Source organism: Acartia tonsa, chromosome 1 (assembly GCF_053477335.1).
Source record: "Acartia tonsa isolate MP-2025a chromosome 1, ASM5347733v1, whole genome shotgun sequence".
Lineage (NCBI taxonomy): Eukaryota > Metazoa > Arthropoda > Copepoda > Calanoida > Acartiidae > Acartia > Acartia tonsa.
In genome coordinates, this window is record NC_137260.1 from 2,434,534 (window position 1) to 2,456,070 (window position 21,537).

Genomic DNA, 21,537 nt, shown 5'->3' on the forward strand with positions numbered 1-21,537 from the left:
TGAAAAGAATACAAAGTAGAGGATTTTTTGCTATTTTCACCCTAGTACTTCTCCTATTTCTAGCAACTGCTTTCCATGATTCAAAATATTTAGTAATATATATATTATATGTATCCTCAGACAACTCTATATGAACTTACTCAAGAAATATTGAGAACAAAAATATGATTTTTATTTTAATTTCTCAATAAGAATAAGAATTTAACTTACAAGAATACAGTTTTCACTTCTACCTCCATTTGGGCTAGACTTGTACCAGTTTTTGTATTCCACTGAAATAAAAAAAATAGTAATTAAAATCAATACAAACAAAGCTCTTTTAAGAAATAGGCCAATATGAAAAAAACGCATAATTTTTATTTGATCTTAAAGATTTTTACTAAAGTAGAGGCGCTATGTGTTTTTGCCAATCAATCTTTTGTCTTGCAACCTGCTGGACCAATATGGCCATAATTTACAATGTAGAGTCTTCTGGTCGTGGAAAGATTTTTATCTTCTTTGTTGGTATACCTTAAACCACCAACTTCCCTCCTATCCCCCTTTCTATGTATATGATTGTTACTTTTAGAATATATATTTTATTATAATAAGCTTTAATGTTATAAGCAGAGCATCTCTATAATCAAGTTGTAAATTGTAAGTTTGTCCCTTATAAGGCATCCTGTATTTAAATAATCTTGGGATAGATTTGTAAGGAATTTTGATTCAAACTTCTAACTAATAGTGAATATTAATTGCATTGTTGCTCTACATTTGTTAAGGTTTGTAGGTCTGTTAATCTGATGGGTTAAGTTTTGCTTTTATATAAAATTATATTTACTGTATTATGTTTTAAAGATATAAAAAGTGTAAACTTTACCTGAGGTTTCATCGGCCCATACGAAAGACCCCTCTTGGGCTTGATCATTCAAGCCAATCCAGACAGCAGAACTTAATGATTTAGCAATGTCTAAATAGATTTTTGTTATATACCATACTAAATCTACCTTTAGGTTTGCTCCTAATATTTAGGTACTTTTAATAATGAGAATAAAAGCCACAGACATACAGAATGGATCACTATAAAGCAGAATTAAAGTATTCCAGCTATTTCAGATGGAATTGCTTATAATCTTCTTATTTCGATCATGCAATTACTTAAACATAAAGATAATGACATAATCATCCCCTTGATTAGTGTAAATATTAATCATAATTAAAATTTTTTCTATTCTTTTCATTTACTACGTTTAAACATTATGCTGTTCATTTCTAATGAGTTTATACCATGACAATTGACCCCCAAATTTTGATTGAAAATATGTAAAATGTTTGTTATATACTTTTGGTTGTATATGTAATTGTGTACTATGTATTTGTATTCCTCTGTTTATAATAAGGTAGTGAGCTTTTTTTCATTGTTATTTGACCATTCAGCTTAGGGAAGTTGTTATCCTTGTTGGGTTTGGCATTTTAGAAATAAGCACTACAAAAATTAAAAAACGAATTTTTTTCAAATACTCAAAGTCTATGTGTATTCCATTATTTTATGAATTTCTAATCCTTAAAATTATCTTACTTTGTACAAGATCATTTTCTTGCTGTGAGTGGATGCTTATTAATTCAGCATTCCACCCATGACATTTTTCTCTGGCAGCATCCCAAGTAAGACGTTCTTCAATTATTTTGTAGCAAATGCCTTAATAGAAAACGTAAACAATGGATGTCTAGTGTTACTCTTTAAAATTGGATACAGAAAATAAATAATTCACTTAGTATATAACCATAGAATAAGGAGGAATAGAAGTGAAAACCCAAAAAATTTCTGGGAAATTAGAAGGAATCTTTGACTTGCGCAGTAAAGAAAATAATGCTAAAGTACAAATCACAATGACTAGTTGGACAAAATTAGAAAATTTAATTTGTATCAAAATCTAATATATACTTTTAAAATTTGGTTGATCTTTATGATTTAAAATCAAGTTTTGTTGTGTATCATGCTTGACTATAGAATAATCTAGACTAATTTTAGGTACTTAAAAGGTAAATATTTACCCATAAACTAACATCTCTGATACACACCTCTTGATGAAGTGAAGACAGCAGTAGCTGCTTGATCAGTTTGGACAATGATGAAAAGTCACTTAACCTAATGTTGTTTTAATTTTGGCAAGTACAATTGACCACATTTGTAATTTTCGAAGGTCAGTTCAATGGGTACAGCCCCTTCCTCCCCCCTCCCTCCCTACCACAAGTTAATGTATGGATGTAGTTGCTATTGTGGTATTCAGCAACCGTGAGCCATGCCTATGGCAACCCTGACCTGGGTTCGGGGAAGGGCCGAGGGCCCTCCCCCGAGTCCTGGGGAAGGGGTCTGCCGACCCCCTCCCTATGCCTAAAATTAATGATAGATTCTGACAGCCTTATTATGGTTAAGCTGTATTGTTAATTCCCCCCACCCTTTCCAGGGATGGGGGATCATTATTGCCCAAACTGACTATTGTATATGTATTATATTGATTTTGTTTATGATTATTTATTCCTATCTGTGTATTTATTGTTTGTTGTATATAACGTTAGTAACCCTTAGACCCTGAATAAAGAAACAACTGAATAGACTCTGTTTATTATTTAGTGATTGCTAGAGAAGCGTAGCTTCTCTATAGTATAGGTGTCCACGTCTGTTCACACTGCCGTAGTCATTTGAACTCTGGTGTCTGCCATTTATCCTGGGCGGATACCACAACTTTTGGTGACAGCTGTGTGAGATTACGGCAAACCACAAGTGTAGAGCAGACGCGCAGCTGAGGCTAAGGTACTCCCAGCAGTGAAACTGGCAAAACTGACACAAGCAACCTGAATTACCCACCCTGGATAGCAAGGTCTAACTCTGCATCCGGCAGTTGTGGAAGCGAAACCTAGCGAAAGACCACTAAGTGTGGCGGAACCCGAGCTGCGGAGAGTAGCGAAATCGGACGAGAGACTGCGGAGAGCAGCGAAACTTGACGGAGAACCGCGAGAAGCGCCGACATCTAACGGAGAATTGAGCGCTCAAGGGCTGAAACAGGCCTGCGGATGGGCTGAAACAGGCCAACTAAGTGTAAACGGCTGAAAATAGGCCAACATTTACTGCAAGAGATAGCAGGATTCGAACCAGCGGCGCTGCAGGAAGGGACATTCCCTGCCGCCGACAGGCTGAAACAAGCCAAATAGCTGCGAGCTGCGAGCGAACATACGAGTGTAGTGTACCAAGCAGAAGAAAACTACGTTAACTCCAAGTATCCTGAGAGGCTACAGCGCAGCCACCCATCTAGAAAAACAGATATTATATCACATTGTAGGGATTACCACCCTAGTGTGAAGGCTGAACAATAGATTTATGAGCAAGGCTTGGTAAACAAATTTGTTGTGTATTGTGATAAAACTAAAAATAGAACAGGCTTGGTAAGCAAATCTGTTGTGTATTGTGATAAAGCCAAAAATAGAACCTAGATGTAATATAACAATGCATTGATAAACAATCTAACCCCCAAGCCTTCAGCACAACAAATACACCCCTTATCCCAACGGAAGGGGAGGGGCCCACCATCCATTGAAGAAAATACAATTGAGGTGACATAACAATAAGCCCAGGATTAAGGAAAGGGCACAATTACCTCACCACACAGTTACTTCAAACCTACAGCACCCCCCCCCTCCCCATAGGGGGGAATGGACGGTTTTACCCCATCCCCTCACGCGCTCCCCCTTCCTACCCACACTTGAATAAGTCCGCCCACGGTGTGGAGATAGCGACCGGGAGAACAGAGCGCCATTTACAGGTCGCGCAGCATAACAAAATTCAACGGACGAATAAGACAAAGCGGACCAATGAGAGAGAGGGTTGAGGGATAGGTGCGCGTTTTACCTGTGTGCGCGAATCTGCCGGTGCGTAAGCGCGTTGCAAGGAAAGGATATTTCACGCACACACACACACACAGGAGCGGAGCTACTCCATAGCATCCAACAGAGATATTTTTAGAAAAAAAAGACTTGCAAGCTTCTCCCTCCTATCTATAGTGTGATAAGGAAAACCCAATCAGTTCCTGACAGCAGTTCAGACCCTCAACAGCTATCTACCCCTACCAGCCTACTCTACAACTCAGAAAACTAGTGACAAGTACTTTGGGTACACCTAATTTAAATCTTTGTAGTTAAACTACCAACCTAGTGATAAACAGTGTTGGCTGCTAGGCTAGAAAGCCTCAAGTGTAAACCATTTATAGTATTGGCTTAAAACTTCGTGTCCCGCCGCTGAACCTTTGACCCGATGGAGCAACCGCAAGCGCCAGGAGGCGACCAGCTCCAAGGATGGCTCCAGGATGATCCCCAGCCGGCTCCAGCCGAGTACCGCAAGCTGATGCTGAGTAACCTGCCGGAGTATCGAGGACCGCCCAAGCAATCCTGGAATTCCCACATCCGGAGACTCGAAATGTCATGGGCGGCTTACCGTGTGCCTCCCCATGACACACTAAACCGCCGCAACGCCCTTTTACTATCCCTGGCGGGGCAAGCGGCGGAGATGGCCTCTCATCTGTTTGGCGAGGCAGGCCAAGCCTTGACATACGAACAAGTCAAGGCCGAGTGTGAAATGTTATTTCGTCCAGCCTTTGAATCCCAGACTTTGAAGCAAGCCTTCAGGGATTATAGGCAACACTCAACAGAACCTATACAAGCATACATATCCACAAAGTGTGCATTGTATAGGGAGGCCTATAGCCATCAGGACCTTGAATTGTTGATAGACGAATTAAATCGTGGCATTCGTAACGCTAATGTGAAACGTGAAATGATGGGTCATGAGATTGCCTCGGTACCTGAGTACATGAGGCGAGCCATGTTTACCGTCACAATGATCACCAAGCAGCTGAAGGAGGGTGTGTGCCTAGTGGACGCCACCGACGGGCTCACGGGATCAGCCAGCATCCAGTTGCCCCAATATGATGAGTCGGAGCCAATGGAGATTGGCGCCTTGGCTCCGGGTCTCCACCAGATGGGGAAGGTCGCCCCAGATGACAAGATTCCAGGTCGCTGCTACCGCTGCCATGGGAAAGGCCACCGAGTCCGAGACTGTCCGACGCCTATGGAGGTCAGCCTAGAAGAGAGACGCACCCAGCCACGCCGTGACCGTCCTGCCAAATGCGACCGTTGCCACTATGCCGGCCATACGGCGGCCGAGTGCAAAGCCGACTGGGACCAGGTAGCCGGCCGGAGGCGCGCCGCTGACAAGGGCGCTCCCTCAGGAAAGCCCAGCAGAGTAGCCAACATGGAAGGGAGCGCGCCCCCAGCAACACTCCAGCAAGCAGCCGCCCCCAACGCAGCGGGCCGAGCCGACGGAATGCCGCAGTTTGGAACCGTCCCAGCTAGGATCAACGTGCTGGGAGGAGCGGCTGAACCCAACCGGGTTGGTCTGGGCTTCAGCCTCAATCACCTGGGGCCGGAGTTCGTGCAGCCCACCAACATTGCAGAGCCAGAAGTCCTGAGGCCTCAACCCTTCAGCCTCAACATGATGGGGCCTGCCAGACCGAGTCTACCCAGCAAGAGTGGAGGGGCGCTACCCAGCACCACTGAGACGGTGTACGGGGAGGCCCTGGCGGCCGCTGAGCGAGAGAGGCAGGAGGCGCTAGCCAGCGCATCGGAGTCAATGTATGGGGCGCCATCCGGCGCCGCCGCCTGGGAAGGACGAGAGGTGCGCCCCCGCACCCCCAAGCTGATGTCTGGGGCGGCAACCGCCGCTGCCACCTGCGATGACTGGGGGGTGCTATCCAGCGCCCCCACCCTGGTGCCTGGGGCGACAACCGTCGCCACCACCGAGATACCTGGATCCTAGAACGAGCCAGCAGCCCCAGAGGGAGGGGTGACATCCGTCACCCCCAGTCAGCCAGCGCCACCAGCCCGTAGGGAGAGCCCAGCCATACACCATCCAGCGCCCACTGCCAGCCGAGGGAACCCAGCTGCCCACCATTCCCAACCGAGCCAGGATAAGTTAAATTTGACAAATGTATTGTATCCAAAGTATTGTAACCCTCCAGCCTTGCCTGTGCCTCCCGCACCAGAGGCTGGGGAGATTGAAATTTGGGGATATAAGGACTTGCCTGTGCCACATGCACCTGAGTTCCTAGGGCAGGGGAGGGACGTAATCCAGGGCGAGCCTGTGCCACACGCACTCCAGCCCCATGCCACTGGGCATGCCATGGACAATGGAAGGGACCCCTTGGGGCTAGGGGAGCCGACACCCAGGCAGGCGCCAGTCGCCTGTCAGTCTGTCATTGGGGAGGGTACCGGGATGCCCCGGGCACCCAAAGATAACGCTCAATGGAAATTTGTATCTAGCCAGGAGCAGCCCAGCAGTGTCCAGCCCCAAGAAGCAGCCGTGGCCCGAGCCGAGGATCCCCAGCCGCGTGCGCGAGGTCGATGGCTGTCTGGTAGATTCTCACACTGGTGGATGGTTCTGTGGGGACTACTGCTCGCAGCCGTGTGGCCTACAACTAGCTACGTCCTGGTAGGGTGGGACTGTGCCAACCCCACCCATGTCACAGCCTACAACAAGGAGAAGATGTGTAGCACGGAGCCGCTACACCAGGAGGTGCCCTTGGGCCATGAGGTACATGTCCTGCAGCAAGTCAAGATTAGGGAAACAACAGGATATAGCTGTCAACTCACCGTGTCCCAGTGGACATTTAGGTGTGGAGTATGGGGTCACCTCAAGGTGACCTTGGTCCCCACCCTCATGAGGCCAACCAAGATTGATCCAGAAACGTGCCGAGACCTGGCCAGGAACCGAGTCTACACGCTGCCAGGCAAGACCCAGCCACTGACGTTTCAGCTGAACCATCCCCTGTTCTTCACCCTCGATATGGTGGGCGCCTTGGTCAACAGCCCCGAGGGGGTGGGTTGTGAAGGGGAGGACGTCCATTTCGAGGGCCAGCTGTACCGCAATGAATTAGTGCTCCAGGAACGACGGCTGCTGGTCAAGGAAGAGACCTATGTAGTCGAGAATGGACGGGTGGAGTCCCAGTCTGACCACCTGACCCTAGAGTGTCCCCATTCTGAGCTGTCCTGCATCACTGGGGAGGCCACCTACGTGTGGGACCACCTGGGGAGAGATTGCCCCTTGAGGCTGATCCGCAGCCTCCAGCCTAGCCTAGTGATGGATGCGTTCTTGGTTGACCATCAAGCCCAATTCTTCATCAACATGACTACCCCCACCTCAATAGTGAACTGCGACTTTGAGGCCCATGCCACCAACCACCCAGCATTGTTCGTGGCAGCTGACCCGGCCGCGGCAGCGCTGCCCAGAGTATCGGCCAGGGACGTGGATGTCCCCCTGCAGGCCCAGATACATGCAGGTTACATCGGATTTACCCTGGAGACTCGAATGAGAAGCACCGCAGCAGAAGAAGTAGCGGCCAATTGCTGGAAGCTCCAGCAACTAGACCCGACCCATCCGGTGCGTGTCCAGGGGAGCACGTTCTCTGTGCTGAGGGGAGATGTACTGCTCCAGCTTACCTGCCAACGCAACAAATATGTTGTCCGTGAGAGCAATGAATGTTGGGACAAGGTGCCGGTGGAACCCACAGGATTCGTAGATGCCGTGACAAAGGTGTATAGCGGCCATGCCACCAAGATTCCCTGCTCCTCCACCTACCCCCTAACTGTGCACGCTGAGGAAGGCTGGATAGAGCTAACCCCCGCACCTAAGAAGAGGCCACCCCCGCTGGATACGCCCAAGCAGCTGCTGACAGAACCCTTGGATGACTTTAGTTCGGGAGGCTTGTATTCGCAGGCTGAGCTGAACGACTGGCAGCAGCTGCTAGCGTTCCCAGCGTATAAGGCCGCCATGCTGACCGGCCTGTCGTATGGCTCATGCGTTCAGCAAGGTAGCTGTTCAGCCACCGGAGACCATGGGATCGTGTCCTACGATATCGACCGACTGGCGGAGGAAGGAGAAGCAGCCCTGGATGTCTGGGCTGGGTTCAGACAGGCTATTCACGAGTGGGGAGATGGCGCAGCCATACTGTGTTTGCTGTTGTTGATTCTCAAGCTGCTGGGAGACTTAACCATCATTTCCCTGGCAGCCGCACAAGGAGGTGTACGGGCCGCCCTGAACGCGATGTCACAAGTGTTCCTGTACCACCCAACCTTGTATCGTAAGGCCTTGGCCAGAGCCAGACTCACCCATGCCAAGTCCCGGGACTTTTCAGTAGTCTGGGATGCCATTCCTATCGGCCGGGAAGCAGCCGAGGAAATGGTGTCCATGCAATCAGCCGATAGTGGGAACGACCGCCCAGGCAGGCCTGGACCACACTCTGGAAAGCCCCGCGGCCCCTCGGGAGGCCAGGCTGTCGCTCAGACGGTCAAGCTGGTAGCCAGTGCCCCAGCCGCTGCCAACAACAACCAGAATGCCCCGTTACTGACCGGCCCCGCAGCGGCTGTGCCCCACGCCAACCTGACACCGGCTGGCGCCGAGCTACGTGTCCAACAAAAGCCAGCCTCTACCTTCTATCCCACGTTGGGAGCCCATCAGCCCTGAAAATCACCACTAGGATTCCATTGAATCATTATCGCTTGTATATAAATTAGCCCTAAGGAGCGGGCCGAAGGCCTCAACCACTGTCGGAAGTCTGGCAGGGAGACCCCCCTCCCAGCCTTCCGAGGGGAGAGTTGTGGTATTCGGCAACCATGAGCCATGCCTATGGCAACCCTGACCTGGGTTCGGGGAAGGGCCGAGGGCCCTCCCCCGAGTCCTGGGGAAGGGGTCTGCCGACCCCCTCCCTATGCCTAAAATTAATGATAGATTCTGACAGCCTTATTATGGTTAAGCTGTATTGTTAATTCCCCCCACCCTTTCCAGGGATGGGGGATCATTATTGCCCAAACTGACTATTGTATATGTATTATATTGATTTTGTTTATGATTATTTATTCCTATCTGTGTATTTATTGTTTGTTGTATATAACGTTAGTAACCCTTAGACCCTGAATAAAGAAACAACTGAATAGACTCTGTTTATTATTTAGTGATTGCTAGAGAAGCGTAGCTTCTCTATAGTATAGGTGTCCACGTCTGTTCACACTGCCGTAGTCATTTGAACTCTGGTGTCTGCCATTTATCCTGGGCGGATACCACACTATCATGTATAAATCAGCTGTTTAAAAACAAACATAAGAGCGCAACCTAGTATTATAATATAAATACTGAGACTAATATTTTTTGTAAATTTTCTTACATAATTAAATTTTTTAAGGCTTAATATGCACATTAAATTCATATTTAATCCATTGTGAATAGGGAAGAGAAAGCTAGATTCTTGGCTACAAGGCTCTTAGTAAATTATTGCAAAAAGAGTTTATTTTTAATATTTTTTCTGAATAATTACTGAAATCATGTTATTTACTAACAGCCATGTAGCCGTTTTGGTCTTTCAAAAGTTCCAATTTTACTTCAGGCTAGCCAGGCAGAATCTTCTACCTGGATTCTATTCTATACTTTATCTTCTTTGTATATAACTTTCTAGTAACTATGTTTAATGTGAATGTCATATTTGTAATTTACAAATATGCTTTCCTTCAATTGGTATAACTCACAAAAAAATGAATTATATATTTTCTTTCCATTTATGATTTAACTAAAACTTTTAGTAATGCCTTCAAAGTAGGTAAGAATTGATATACAGGTAAGAAAAGTTTAAAAAGCTGTAAGCAACTCTAAAATTTATAACTTGATGATTTTTATCTTTTTTATTAAGGATAAATAAATGTTTCTCTCACAACGTTTCAGACAGACACTTTAAATCATGAATTAGCTTTGCTAAAGAGAACAAGAAAACAGTATATAATTTTGGTTGAGTTTTAGTCAGAAATTAATTATTGAACACAGAAACTGCACAAATTTAGTTTTATACTACTAATGGGAGGTAGGGTACTTCAATACCCCCTTCCCTTTACTCCTTCTTGGTAAAGCTATAGTACTTTTGATTAGTGTGTGGTTTTCCTGTTTGATATAGAATTTACAACTAGTAATCATTGTCATATTTTTTTTCCTTCACCCCTGTATTTATTAACCTATGTTAAGTTATTTTACCTGATAACCTATAACAGCTATAAGTTTTATATTTTTTTTACAGCTAGAGGGAAATTTTTACATAATCTTTATTTTTATTTAAATTAACTATAATTTTAATAAGAGCAGTCCATGGTAGCCGCTGGCTGCCAGCATTGGTGGTTGGTAGGATTGTTTAAAAATAAAGTTTATGATACGATGAGACATGTAAAATCAGCTCGACTCTTGAGTCTTTAGATAAAAATTAAGGAATTAACCTGGACAACTATATTTAATTTCTTTTTATACTATATTTTAGTATTTTAGAAATTTTAAATGCTTTGTGTAATTTAGAAATAACTTTTTACAGGTGGACCCCTCCAGAATTGCTAGCGTCCTGTGCCTACTATGATGGTAATATTTAATTTTATCAATATATCTCAATACTGCATATGTAAATGAAAATTGGGAGTTGTATATAATGAAAAAAAGCGTTTCACTGTTTTTAAAAATTTATGCCAAAGTAAATGATCATTGAGATATTGATAGATAAAGAATTATTTGCAATTTTGATGTACACATAGGTAGACAGACAAATATATCTTTTATATATGGACTAAAAATGCCTACAACCTGTATCCTTGTCATATTCAAATCCATCCATATAACATTTAAATACAGTATTTCTTTTAAGCTCATCCAGCTTGGACTAAAAAGGGAAAATAAAATTAGGAGGAATTTATAATTTGTTGTTGTGACTGTATTGTTCTTCTTAACTCTGTCTGATATAAAAAAAAACTATTATTTTAAAATCATTTGGTGTCAACACTGAAAATAAAATTTTCCTGTCATGTTTTGCCAAATTTATTGTAAACAAACAGTAATAGTAGTTTTAAACTTCTATTTGTTAACAACTATTGGTAAAGATTAGTTGCTAACTATTTTTGGCAAGAGGGTTGGGGGATGGTTATGTCACCTTGGTTAAGTTCCATTAACTTTAGTTTAACTAGCAATTTTTTGCCATTACATTATGAGAGTTAGTACTAGTATAGCTAAAATTACATTATTATCAACAATATGTTTCAGATTCTGCAAGGTTTAGACGTCTATGATCTAATGTATAGAAATTATTTATTGTCAACACTGAAAATATTTCATTGTGATTTAGATACAAAAAAAATGCTAAACATTGTTGAAAAGATAAAAGTAGCAACAAACAACATAGACAGTAAAAAATGATAAAAAGATATTTAAATCAAATGTTGGTAGACAATAAATTGATTTATTACTTTTTGTTACTAGCTGTTTGTAGAAAATTAAATATAGTATAGTTCCATAACTTTCAGGCAATTAGTAGTTTGTCAACAAAAACTTTCAAATCTCTATCTATATGTTTACAACTGTTAATAATTTTTTTTGACCACATTAACTAATATGGCCTAAAATAGCCATTTGCTGATAGGAAAACTATAAAATCTATCAGTAGTAACATCTTTTGGTACAGATACAGATTAAGTTTGCAAACAAACAACTAAAATTATTTTGAAATGTTTTATGTGTTATTTTGATTTAAACAATACATATCCACCTTCAATGTATCTATGATATCTTGTTGTGACTTTTGTTTTCCATCTAATTCAGCCTGAAAGAAAAACATTAGTCAGAAATAATTAATTGTTAAGATTTAACAATGAAGATAAAAAGTTCCTCATATGTTTTGTATAATGTAAACCTTTGGAAATAGTAGTTTGATTAAAGAGAACTTTTAAAACTCTATTTGTTACCAGCTGTTCGTAAAGATTATATTTGTTCTCAAAATATTATAATAGTATGTATTATCTTTTAATGCATTGTAATTTTATCTAATCAAATTTACCTTTAAAGTATTTATGATATCTTGTTGTGACTGTATTGTTCCACTTAATTCACTCTAGAATTTAAAAAAAATAAATTACTGTCTAATCTAAAAATTCATGATAGTTTTGCTACATTAACCTTTAGGGAATAAACTGTTTGACAAATGGAAATATCTTAGATGTGTATTTTTTTTATATCTCTAACTGTTACCAGCTGTTGGTAAATATTAGATTAACATTGGAAATATTATATTATTGACAGGATGCTGTACATTTAATTATTGCTTAAAGAAAACTATTTGTTTTTGATGGGGGTGGGCGGGTTGTTGTCCCCCTCCCCCGTTTGTAAAAAATCGTTACAGCATTTAAATATAAGAGAAAACACTAATAAATCTATAATACAAAGTAAAACAAGTCTATCCATCTGTCCATCTGTCTGGTATAGAATAAAAGAAACACACCTTTAAAGCATTCTGCGAATTTTCAATTTCAATGAACTTTACCTCTTGCACATTCAGTTTAGACTAAAATAAATATTATTGTGATTTGGTTACAAAAAATACTAAACTTCAATGAAGGATATAATTAGCAACAAACCACACGGTCATAAAATGGTATATAGGTATTTAAATCAAGTCTTGGTAAACAATGATTATATTCATTTCTTTTTGTATTGGTGTATAAACTTTAACCCTTAATCCTGTTTTTTCTATCTCATTTTCCGTGTGTGAAAGATAAAGAGCCCAAACTGCGTGACTTTTTAAGTATGGGTATAACACATAACTGAGAGTTAGAATTTTTTAATATCTCCATCCTGGCGGGCACAGGATGCCAGCAAACCTGGCAGGGTAATCCAGGTAAAGAGCAAAAATATTTTTTTTGACTTAAACAAAGCATTTTATCTTACTAAAATACTAGATTATCCTCTAGTAGTAAATCATTATATGAAATACAGGTGTTCAAGTCGATTTCAAGTTCTAGGTATGATCCTGCAGGTCCTGATCCTCCAGGTCTCCAGAAATCTTTAAAAGGCTCCTGTGACCGCAATTTTTGTTCTTGTTTTGTTCTAAAAAATTGTTTTTCTAGCTTCAAAAATAAGAAAATTACAGCCGTTTGAAATTTTTAGGAAAAGTGAAAAAGGACCTAAAAACAAAGGTTGTTAAATAAAAGAGTGAAGGAAGCAAAAATTGACTTTCACTTAAGGTCGGAAATTCATTATCAAATAGGGGACTTGCACAATTTTTTTTAGCCCTCTAGCTCTAATAGGAACTGAGATAATAGGGGGGGGGGGCGTTGAACGCCCCCTCCCCCCCCCCCAACTGGTTAAGGTGCGGCAAGGGGCCCGACTGTAAGGGGTTGAAATAAAAATAATGGTTTTGAATAATCATGACTGTCTAATTCTATACATCTGACCATCTGTCTGGTATAGAATAAAAGAAACAAACCTTTAAAGCAGTATGTGAATTTTCCATTTCAATGAACTTTTCCTCTTGCACCTTCAGTTTGGACTAAAGTAGATATTTCATTGTAATTTGGTTACAAAAATACTAAACATTGTTGAAATGATATTAGCAGTAACAAATCTTAAGAAAAGGATATATAGATATTTAAATCATGTCTTGGTAAAAAATAGATATACTACTTTCTTTTTTTATTTGTCTATAGACTTTTAAATAAAATATCTGTTTTGAAAAATGATTTATAAATGGATTCTGAAATTGTTTCTAATGTCAGAGAAACCAAAACAAGTATGGCAACATTTTTAAGAAGCTAGGCTAATATATAAAAAATGCTTTACTGAATAAAAAATACTCAAAAGTAATTGAAGATAGACAATTAAACCAAGTGAGGTATAGAGTAGATGTTCAATTGAATTGATAAGCAGAAGTATTTAAAAAATCAAGTTTATAATTCTAAAATAATAGTTGACATAATCTTTTTTCATATATGGCTTTCAATTGTCTCCTGAGCATTATTGATTGAGGGACAGACAAGTTATAAGTTATAGATCAGCTTTGCTTAGATGAGAAAAAAAAATTAATCTGCTATTGTCCTCATATTCAGTCTTCATCTTTTCCATAACATCTTTGGAGGAGTTTGCTTCAGCCTAGTGAATGAATAATTTGTCACCACATTATTTAAGATTATAATTTGTCAATAATGTGTTTATATTTTTCATTCTATTCTAATTATATTTATTATTAGTGAACGTTGTTAATTGAATTATTTACCTCTAGAACATGAATACTTTTACACAAAGTTGAGTAGGTATTACAGTCGTCAAGTCTGGTGAGGTAGGCACGACTATAACAAAAATATAAATTTTTAAATAAGAGGATTAAAAAAAAAATTTTTTTGAGGTGAAATAGAGGAGTAATAATCAAATTCTAATCTTAGTTCTAAGAATTTATTTTTACTACTTTTTTCAGATTGAGAGAATGAAAAACAGAATACTTTGTTTTAATGTAGTAAAGCCTTTTGAATGTAAATTAGAATGATAAAAAAGTGGTTCTTTGGTACTTACTAGAAAATATAATCTGTTGATATGTTGTAACAGAAGGTGGGGAGGCCAATGTAATAAGTGACACAAGGTTCCTAATAAGAAAAAAAATGATAAATAAATATTTTGAATTATAGTTCACACTATTGCAGAAATAATCAAAAGGATACTTTTACTTTTAAATTTCAATTCATAAAAGCATTATCAAGTAATAGCAAAAGTAATATTTGATACAACTCAGCCTAAAATACCTTACAATCAATTTCTTTTTCATCATTTCCAATGTCAGGGTAGAAGTGGTAGATAAAACACTTCTTTGAGCTAAACTGAAATTATAAAAATAATACATGGCACTAAGAGGTAACAATTCTGGAATTACACAGCTTCTTGCCATCATTTATTATCATATAATGTTAAAAAATGTTACATCAATAGTATACTAGAACCTATGCCCCAAGAGGCCTCTAGGTTCAATTGAGGTATGGTGGGAGGGAAGTTAGCCTGCATAACAATTTTTGTTTTATAAGGGGAAAAGTAAAATATTCTTTTTAAGGGGGGGGATTTCTTGTGATGTTATCCTCCTAAAAAAGTTATAAAATAATCTAAAGTAGAATCATATCAGTTCAGAAGTTAGTGAGATCTTTTGGTACACACAGACAAACAGACACAGATCCTGTTACTTTTATGTAAGGATTAATATTATGGTACAACCTCATAAGTGTATGCCATACACTTGATCATTCCTATGCAAATGTTCTCACACTCCTTTGCTGTCTCAGTGGTATACAGAGGACCTACTGTTCCCTCCATAAAAGGAAATCTCCTTGAAGAGTAGGTAATTTTAAATTAAAGATTCCTTATAATTACATAAACACTTTAATTTCAATAATTTCTTTGTTTGAAATATACATGATATAAAAGAATCAATACAAACAAGAAAATCAAACTTTTGTTAAATATTTTAATGAAATAAAGTTTAAAATTACCTATTCTCCATCTTTAGGAAACAAGGTCCAACTTTGACAGCAGATGCAGAGCTGCAGAAGAGAAATGCTGCAAATAATAAGAACACCCTTCTCATCTTTGGAAAATAAAAATCTAAAAATGCCAAGTATATCAATATACATTTATTTACCCAGCCAATTCATCAACCTTTCCTATTTAATTTTACCCATCCTAAATGTTATATTCATCTCCTTTTTGTATCTTTTTCTTTATCAAAATACATATTCTCACCTTTCCCCAGTAATATATCCCTTCCTTCCAATTCTATCAATTATTTTTCTTCAATGATATATCCCTGAACCCATATCTTTCCCTTTCTTTACCATGCACTAAATACACCTATCAATCCCACCCTTAAACCCCCTTTATTATCATGATTGGGTATATAAAAGATAGTTCTAAAGGGAAAAGACAATTACTGATAAATTAATCAAACAACCAATCAAAATTCCCCAAAGTTGTTAAGCCAACGAATAAGAAAATATTGATTCAAAACTTTGGGGTCTGGTGTAATAAACAGCTCATTGTCCTCTCCCTCCTTGGATATTGGCTATATACATAATTACTACAATATTGTATTCTACTTATCTTTTGTTTCTGCTTTGCTGTAGTGTATAGTTTGATATCAACTAATTAGTTATTGAAATATTATAAGTACTTCAGCTTTAACTTTGATAACAATATTCACTTCCTTTAGAACAATAGCCAAGGCCGTGCAGGGAATTATTAACAACTCCCAAAAAAAGAATTTATTGACTCCACTATCAAAATTTACACCCCCCCCCCCCCAAACAAATTAACTCTCTAGTTTTGTATAAAAATATTCAGTTGGGTATAACTAACTCAACCCAGGGATCTAAAGGAATAAGACAAAGACCGAAAAAATGATATAAATCCAAAATGATAAAACACCAAATTACTCTTTCTGTAGGTGGTTGAAATGTATGGTCACTAAATGAACCAACAAGTCAAAATTCAAAGACCCTAAAGTTGGTAAGCTAAAGAATATAAAAAAATATAAATAAATAAAAAAAAACTGACCAAGCTATATTTGCTTGATTCACTTCACTAAAAGATGCGATTGATAATGAAGATTTTTTTCTTTGAAATATATTTGTTATGAAGCAGCAGTAGTTACTAATTTATAAATGTTATGGTTGAGATAGATTTATAACTGTTAGAAGTGATAAAAAAAAAGTTGTTATAAAACTTTGGGGACTAGTGTAATAAGCAACCAAATGTCCCCTCTCTCCCTGAACCCAACCCCAGCCCAAAATTATTTTAATTTAATAATGAGTAATTCAATTGAATATTGAGGACAGGAAATAAAATAGAATTGATAAGATTCAAACAAAATTTAGGCATAAATTTTAATAGATTTAATATCAAGGCAAATTTAATAATAAAGCAAATACTTATGATTCATACAACAGTTTCGGATGCATAGCAACTCTATAATAATTACAAGAAAGTCCGTACGTCCATTTAAAGCTTGCTGGTTTTTTACTTTTTGACAACAACTATTGCATGGAGACACTGAACTACAGATTACATAAGTACCCAAAGTTTCATGTTTTTCTTAATCCCACCTTCTTTTTATTTATCCAAAAATAAATAGGAGGGGGGTATTGGTCTATGCTTAACTTGCCAATTTGAGGGAAATTGCTATGTAAGTTTACTTACTTTTATCTCGTAAGAAATGCCTGAATAGTTTCATCCTAGTTTTTAAAAGCAAATCTTTTCTATAATTAGAGCTATTTTTGTTAATTTAGGCATGTTAGAATTGTCCTATCAATTTAAAACTTTGCATGGTGATTCCTGTAGTAGTTAGGAACTATTTAGAAATTGTAGCAATTCTATAATCGTTGCCAGAATGTCCATTTTAACTTGTTAATTTTTAAATTTTTTTAAGGAATATTGTTATGTGATATAATTATTCGATTGATGATTTTTAAAATACTGATTCCTAGGACAACAAAGTACAATGATATAAGCAAAGCATCTCTATAATCAACTCAAAAAAACATCAGTATGTCCTTAAACAGTAACATGTATTTAATCAGTATTGCAACAAATTTACTTACAAGTTTGTATAGACATATGCATTAATTTCAGATCGTTTGTCCTACCATTTTAGAGCTTCACTTTTATGATGTTGTCATCCTTGTTTGTTACTATTTGCGTGAAACAGAGCGCACAGGTTATTGGATGACAGGCAAATCAAGGGTCTGATTTGTACACAAAATTTATACAGTTTTCCTATTATTTTCTAAACAATATAAATATTTTAAATATAAGAAATATTGACACGTTAAAGATTTAAATTAATTAAACTTTGTTGTACATCCTTGGTCTACTGAATACCCTGTCAGTTACCCCCTTTTTCTGTGCGTTTGTGTACAAAAAGTATACGTGACCTGGTAGTGCGTGATTGATGATATGCAAAATACAAGCAAAAACTTCAAATTCAACTTTCTAAATTGTAAAATATGTCATAGATAGGGGAGGAAGAGACAATTGAATTTTGATTATATTACTCCTATAGTTTATAATCTCTTTCCTTTATTTCCTTTATTCGTTGGCTTAAAATATTATCTACAGAAGGGGTAATTTTCTTTATCATAATTTGGGGTGTATATCAATTGTACTCATTGTACTGCAACGACACTGTGATGTTTTTTGTCTATTTTCCTATCTCTAAGATCTCTGATTAAAAGCCAACAATCTTTCCAAGAATTCTCTCAAGGATCTTAAGAGATAAGACAATAGACAATAAATTAGTGTAAAATGATGATAAACACATTTGCAGACCAAATTTACTGGTTGAAAACTGTGAAACTGCTAGTTTTAAAAAGTAATCAAAATTCAAAAAAAAGTTTTATATCTTTATGTCTTCATTTTATTTAAAAAACATAATTATAAATCTTTGGGTACTAGTATAATTAACAGCCAATTGTCCCCTCCCTCCCTGATGTCTCTAGATAATGCTAGTCATAAATTTGCACAATATTATTTGAATATTTGCAAACTTTCTCTGAAAATGATAAGCAAATAATTAATAACGAACCAGCAGTTGTTAACTTGCATTAAGTGAAACCGTTGGTTGAAAAGGCTCATCTGCCACAAGTCATTATCAATAATACAAAGTAGCTTGATGTCTGTCCATCTGTCTGTTCGTCTGAAGCTTAATATCTCAGTAACTGTTGAACCGATTGGGCTCTTTACCTTTCAGGGAATATACCTACTGGTCCTGTGATGGTTTTAAGCTATTTTCCTGGGAGTGGAACACCCCCAACCCCCCTAAAAACTAAAAAAACACCGCCCCCAAAAAATTTATTTACATTTTTTGTAAAACCTCAGTAACCGCTAAACCGATTGGGCTCTACTCTTCAGGGAATATACCTACTGGTCCTCTGATGGGACACCACAACCCCCCAAAAAAGATTTTTATTTTATTTTTGTAAACAAAAACCAGTAAATGGGGTGGGAGAACCCCACTACATTTGAGGCGAAGCCCCCATGAATCCCCACCCCAAACAAAAATTAATATTGAAAAATTTAATATTTTTTTTACAAATTTTAATTTTTGTGTATACGAACAACCAGGGTTTAATTTCTGTGAATTGAATTTTTTGTGCGTACAGTGCACAACCTGGGTTTAATTTTACCACAGTAATTAAACAAAGAATAACTTTTTTTAATGTTTTTATTTCTATTGACTTCCCATTACTTCATAGGGCGAATCATATAGAGGCTAGGGGCGAAGCCGCTAGTATTATATAAAGTACTAAGGTTTTTTGTCTATAGTGATGGATCTTACTAACCGCTGAACCGAATGAGTTCTCCATTTCAGGAAAGCTTAACAATGATCCCAGGAAGGTTTTTAGATATTTTTTTTAGATTTAAGTCTTAGGATGGTTTTAGGCTATTATTCTTCTCTTCTCTATCCTTTTATACATTACAGAGAACTTAGATGCTAGTTTAAAGCCGCTAGTCCTATATAAAGTACTAAGTTTTTTTTGTCTGAAGCTTAAGATTTCAATGTAAAAGTACGAACCAGAATTTGCCTTCAATTTACACTGAATTCAAAAATGAAAAACCTTATTTTTGAACAACATTATTCACTTTTGATTGGTTTGTTAAATAAGTTGAGTGTCCAAACATTTCAATCATTTATTGTAATCTATAAGGGTTATAATCTTGTATATCATCATTAGGGATGTAGATCAATTTGTTGGCTATTGTCTTATCCCTCAACTACATTGCAAACGAATCAGGGAATGGACAATGGATATTAAAACAATCCTCCCTTAAATTCTTACATGTGTTATTCTGCCTGTGTTAGCTTGTAAATAAAGTGGGGGGAAGAAAGGTTTGTCGAATATTAAAATACCATTTTCCCCTGAGCAATAGTATGTACCTACATAATGATTCAGCACATTTTCAATGCATACTTTCTATACTGTCAAATTAAGCATTTTCCCCTCTGTTAGCATTTTGGAGAAACGTTGGCAACTAACCTACTTTTTAAAAGCAAAGCATTTCTATAATTAGGGTCGGCCAGTACGTCCGTTTGTCCGTAATGGATAGCTGTTTATTACCTTAGTTCCCAAAGTTTTATGATAACGTTTTCTTATTCGTTGGCCTAACATCTTTTACAGAATTTTAATTGGTTAGTTCATAAAGTTTAGTGTTTAAACGTTTCAACCACAGTTTGTAATCTACAGAAGGGGTAATTTTGTAATCATCATTGGGGACTTACAATAATTTATTTATCTGCCATGGTCTTATCGGCCAGTTTAACATCATCCCAGGGACTACAAATATTTTTTTAAAAACTTTTATTTATGTATTGTTATATTATAATAGTTAATCAGTAGAAGGGGGTATGGAAACCTGATCCTGTGTTTGGAAACATCTCCCATTTATGTCAAGGGTTTAACTAGACAATAATTTTAATTTAACAATGAAAGATGAAGTTTCAGATAAGATGAAAATGTGCATAATTTATTTATTTTATATTCATTGGATGACATTGGGGGAATGTTCAAAAGAAAAGTTACATTCTGTCTTGTACAGTAATCAGTCTGGTAAATATCAGTTTATTGTAAGATTGTTGGGGAGTTGTTGGGTTTGTGTCTGGACCGCATTGTGTCATACAAGAGATGTTACCTACTGCTTCAATGTCAGGCACATGAAATTTTTAATGAGAGTAGGTGGAATATCTTAGCCTGTAAAAGGGTGCAAGTAATTACCATACAAAGTTAGGACTTTCAGAAAATTGTTGTATATTCAAAGGATTTGTTATCTGTTGGATGTTACTATACTTTATGTCCTATAGTGGGCATTAAAGTATTGCATTCTATTACAAGCTGATTTTTATCTTGAGTTCACTAGATGATCACTTAAAATCATAAGAGAATTCAGTCCCAACAAAAAGTTATTAGGATATAAAATAAACTTAATTTTATGGTTAAAAACTTAAATTAATTGTTATACATTTTGGCCAGGTACTGAAGGCTTACTTGAACCAAAAGAATTAAAAGATCCAGGACAGGAGTTTGTGCACTTGTTTATCAAGTTCATTCTTCCCTTAGATGCTGATCAGCAATCAGTTGAAAAGTAAAGTGTTTTTTTTAATGTACCTAAAATTTGCGTTAATATTTGCATAAAATTGATTTTTAATTCTCAGTAAACACAGGATTGATATAAAGTTGCGCTCCTTATGGGTCCAAATAATTCTGTTTTATTTATTCATTTGGTTTATTTATTTCTAAATTTTTGCATTTTAAATGTTGAAACTATTATTTAGGCAATAGTCACACTTACACAGATTTTTATACTCTATCTTATCAGAGAGTAAAGGAACTCCTATCAATTTTATTTTTCTCACAGATCTTAGAAGTAAAGTAAGGATTTTTATCAATAATTTTCATATTTTGACATTCATTAAAACTAGGAAAGTAAAATTTGCTGTGTAGTTTCCTTTTCTTATAATTATTTTCACACAAAAGTTGAAATTCTTTTCTACATTTGTATATATTTCCTTATATAAAAGTAACAGGATCTTTGTCTGTTTTTGTGTGTGTGTGTGTTTGAACTATAGCATCTCTGTA

General features: G+C 37.7%; 2 protein-coding genes across 2 annotated transcripts; both read right to left on the bottom strand.

Moving 5' to 3' along the window:
• Positions 1–201: 201 nt before the first annotated feature.
• LOC145319571 (C-type lectin-like) lies at positions 202–13,462 on the bottom strand. Its single transcript, XM_080161810.1, has 8 exons — positions 13,362–13,462; positions 12,378–12,440; positions 11,937–11,990; positions 11,649–11,702; positions 10,694–10,769; positions 1,559–1,678; positions 860–949; positions 202–272 (listed from the first exon to the last, which is right to left on the bottom strand). Exons 1-8 carry the CDS (start codon positions 13,386–13,388, stop codon positions 202–204), a joined length of 555 nt encoding a protein of 184 aa, XP_080017936.1. The 5' UTR covers positions 13,389–13,462.
• On the bottom strand, positions 13,397–15,235 carry LOC145331887 (uncharacterized). The gene is made up of 5 exons (XM_080176763.1): positions 15,128–15,235; positions 14,668–14,742; positions 14,441–14,511; positions 14,148–14,220; positions 13,397–14,023 (listed from the first exon to the last, which is right to left on the bottom strand). The coding sequence occupies exons 1-5, from the start codon at positions 15,224–15,226 to the stop codon at positions 13,919–13,921; spliced, it is 423 nt and encodes a 140-aa protein (XP_080032889.1). The 5' UTR covers positions 15,227–15,235; the 3' UTR covers positions 13,397–13,918.
• Between the last annotated feature and the right edge of the window lie 6,302 nt (positions 15,236–21,537).

Coding starts and splice junctions, on each gene's coding strand:
- LOC145319571 (XM_080161810.1), bottom strand. CDS start 13,388: ATGGAAAATTCACATACTGCTTTAAAG. Junction 12,441..13,361: donor ATTCACATACTGCTTTAAAG/GTTTGTTTCTTT, acceptor TATTTATTTTAG/TCTAAACTGAATGTGCAAGA. Junction 10,770..11,648: donor ATATCATAGATACATTGAAG/GTGGATATGTAT, acceptor TTCCCTTTTTAG/TCCAAGCTGGATGAGCTTAA.
- LOC145331887 (XM_080176763.1), bottom strand. CDS start 15,226: ATGGAGGGAACAGTAGGTCCTCTGTATACCACTGAGACAGCAAAGGAG. Junction 14,743..15,127: donor GTATGGCATACACTTATGAG/GTTGTACCATAA, acceptor TTATAATTTCAG/TTTAGCTCAAAGAAGTGTTT. Junction 14,512..14,667: donor AAAAAGAAATTGATTGTAAG/GTATTTTAGGCT, acceptor TTTTCTTATTAG/GAACCTTGTGTCACTTATTA.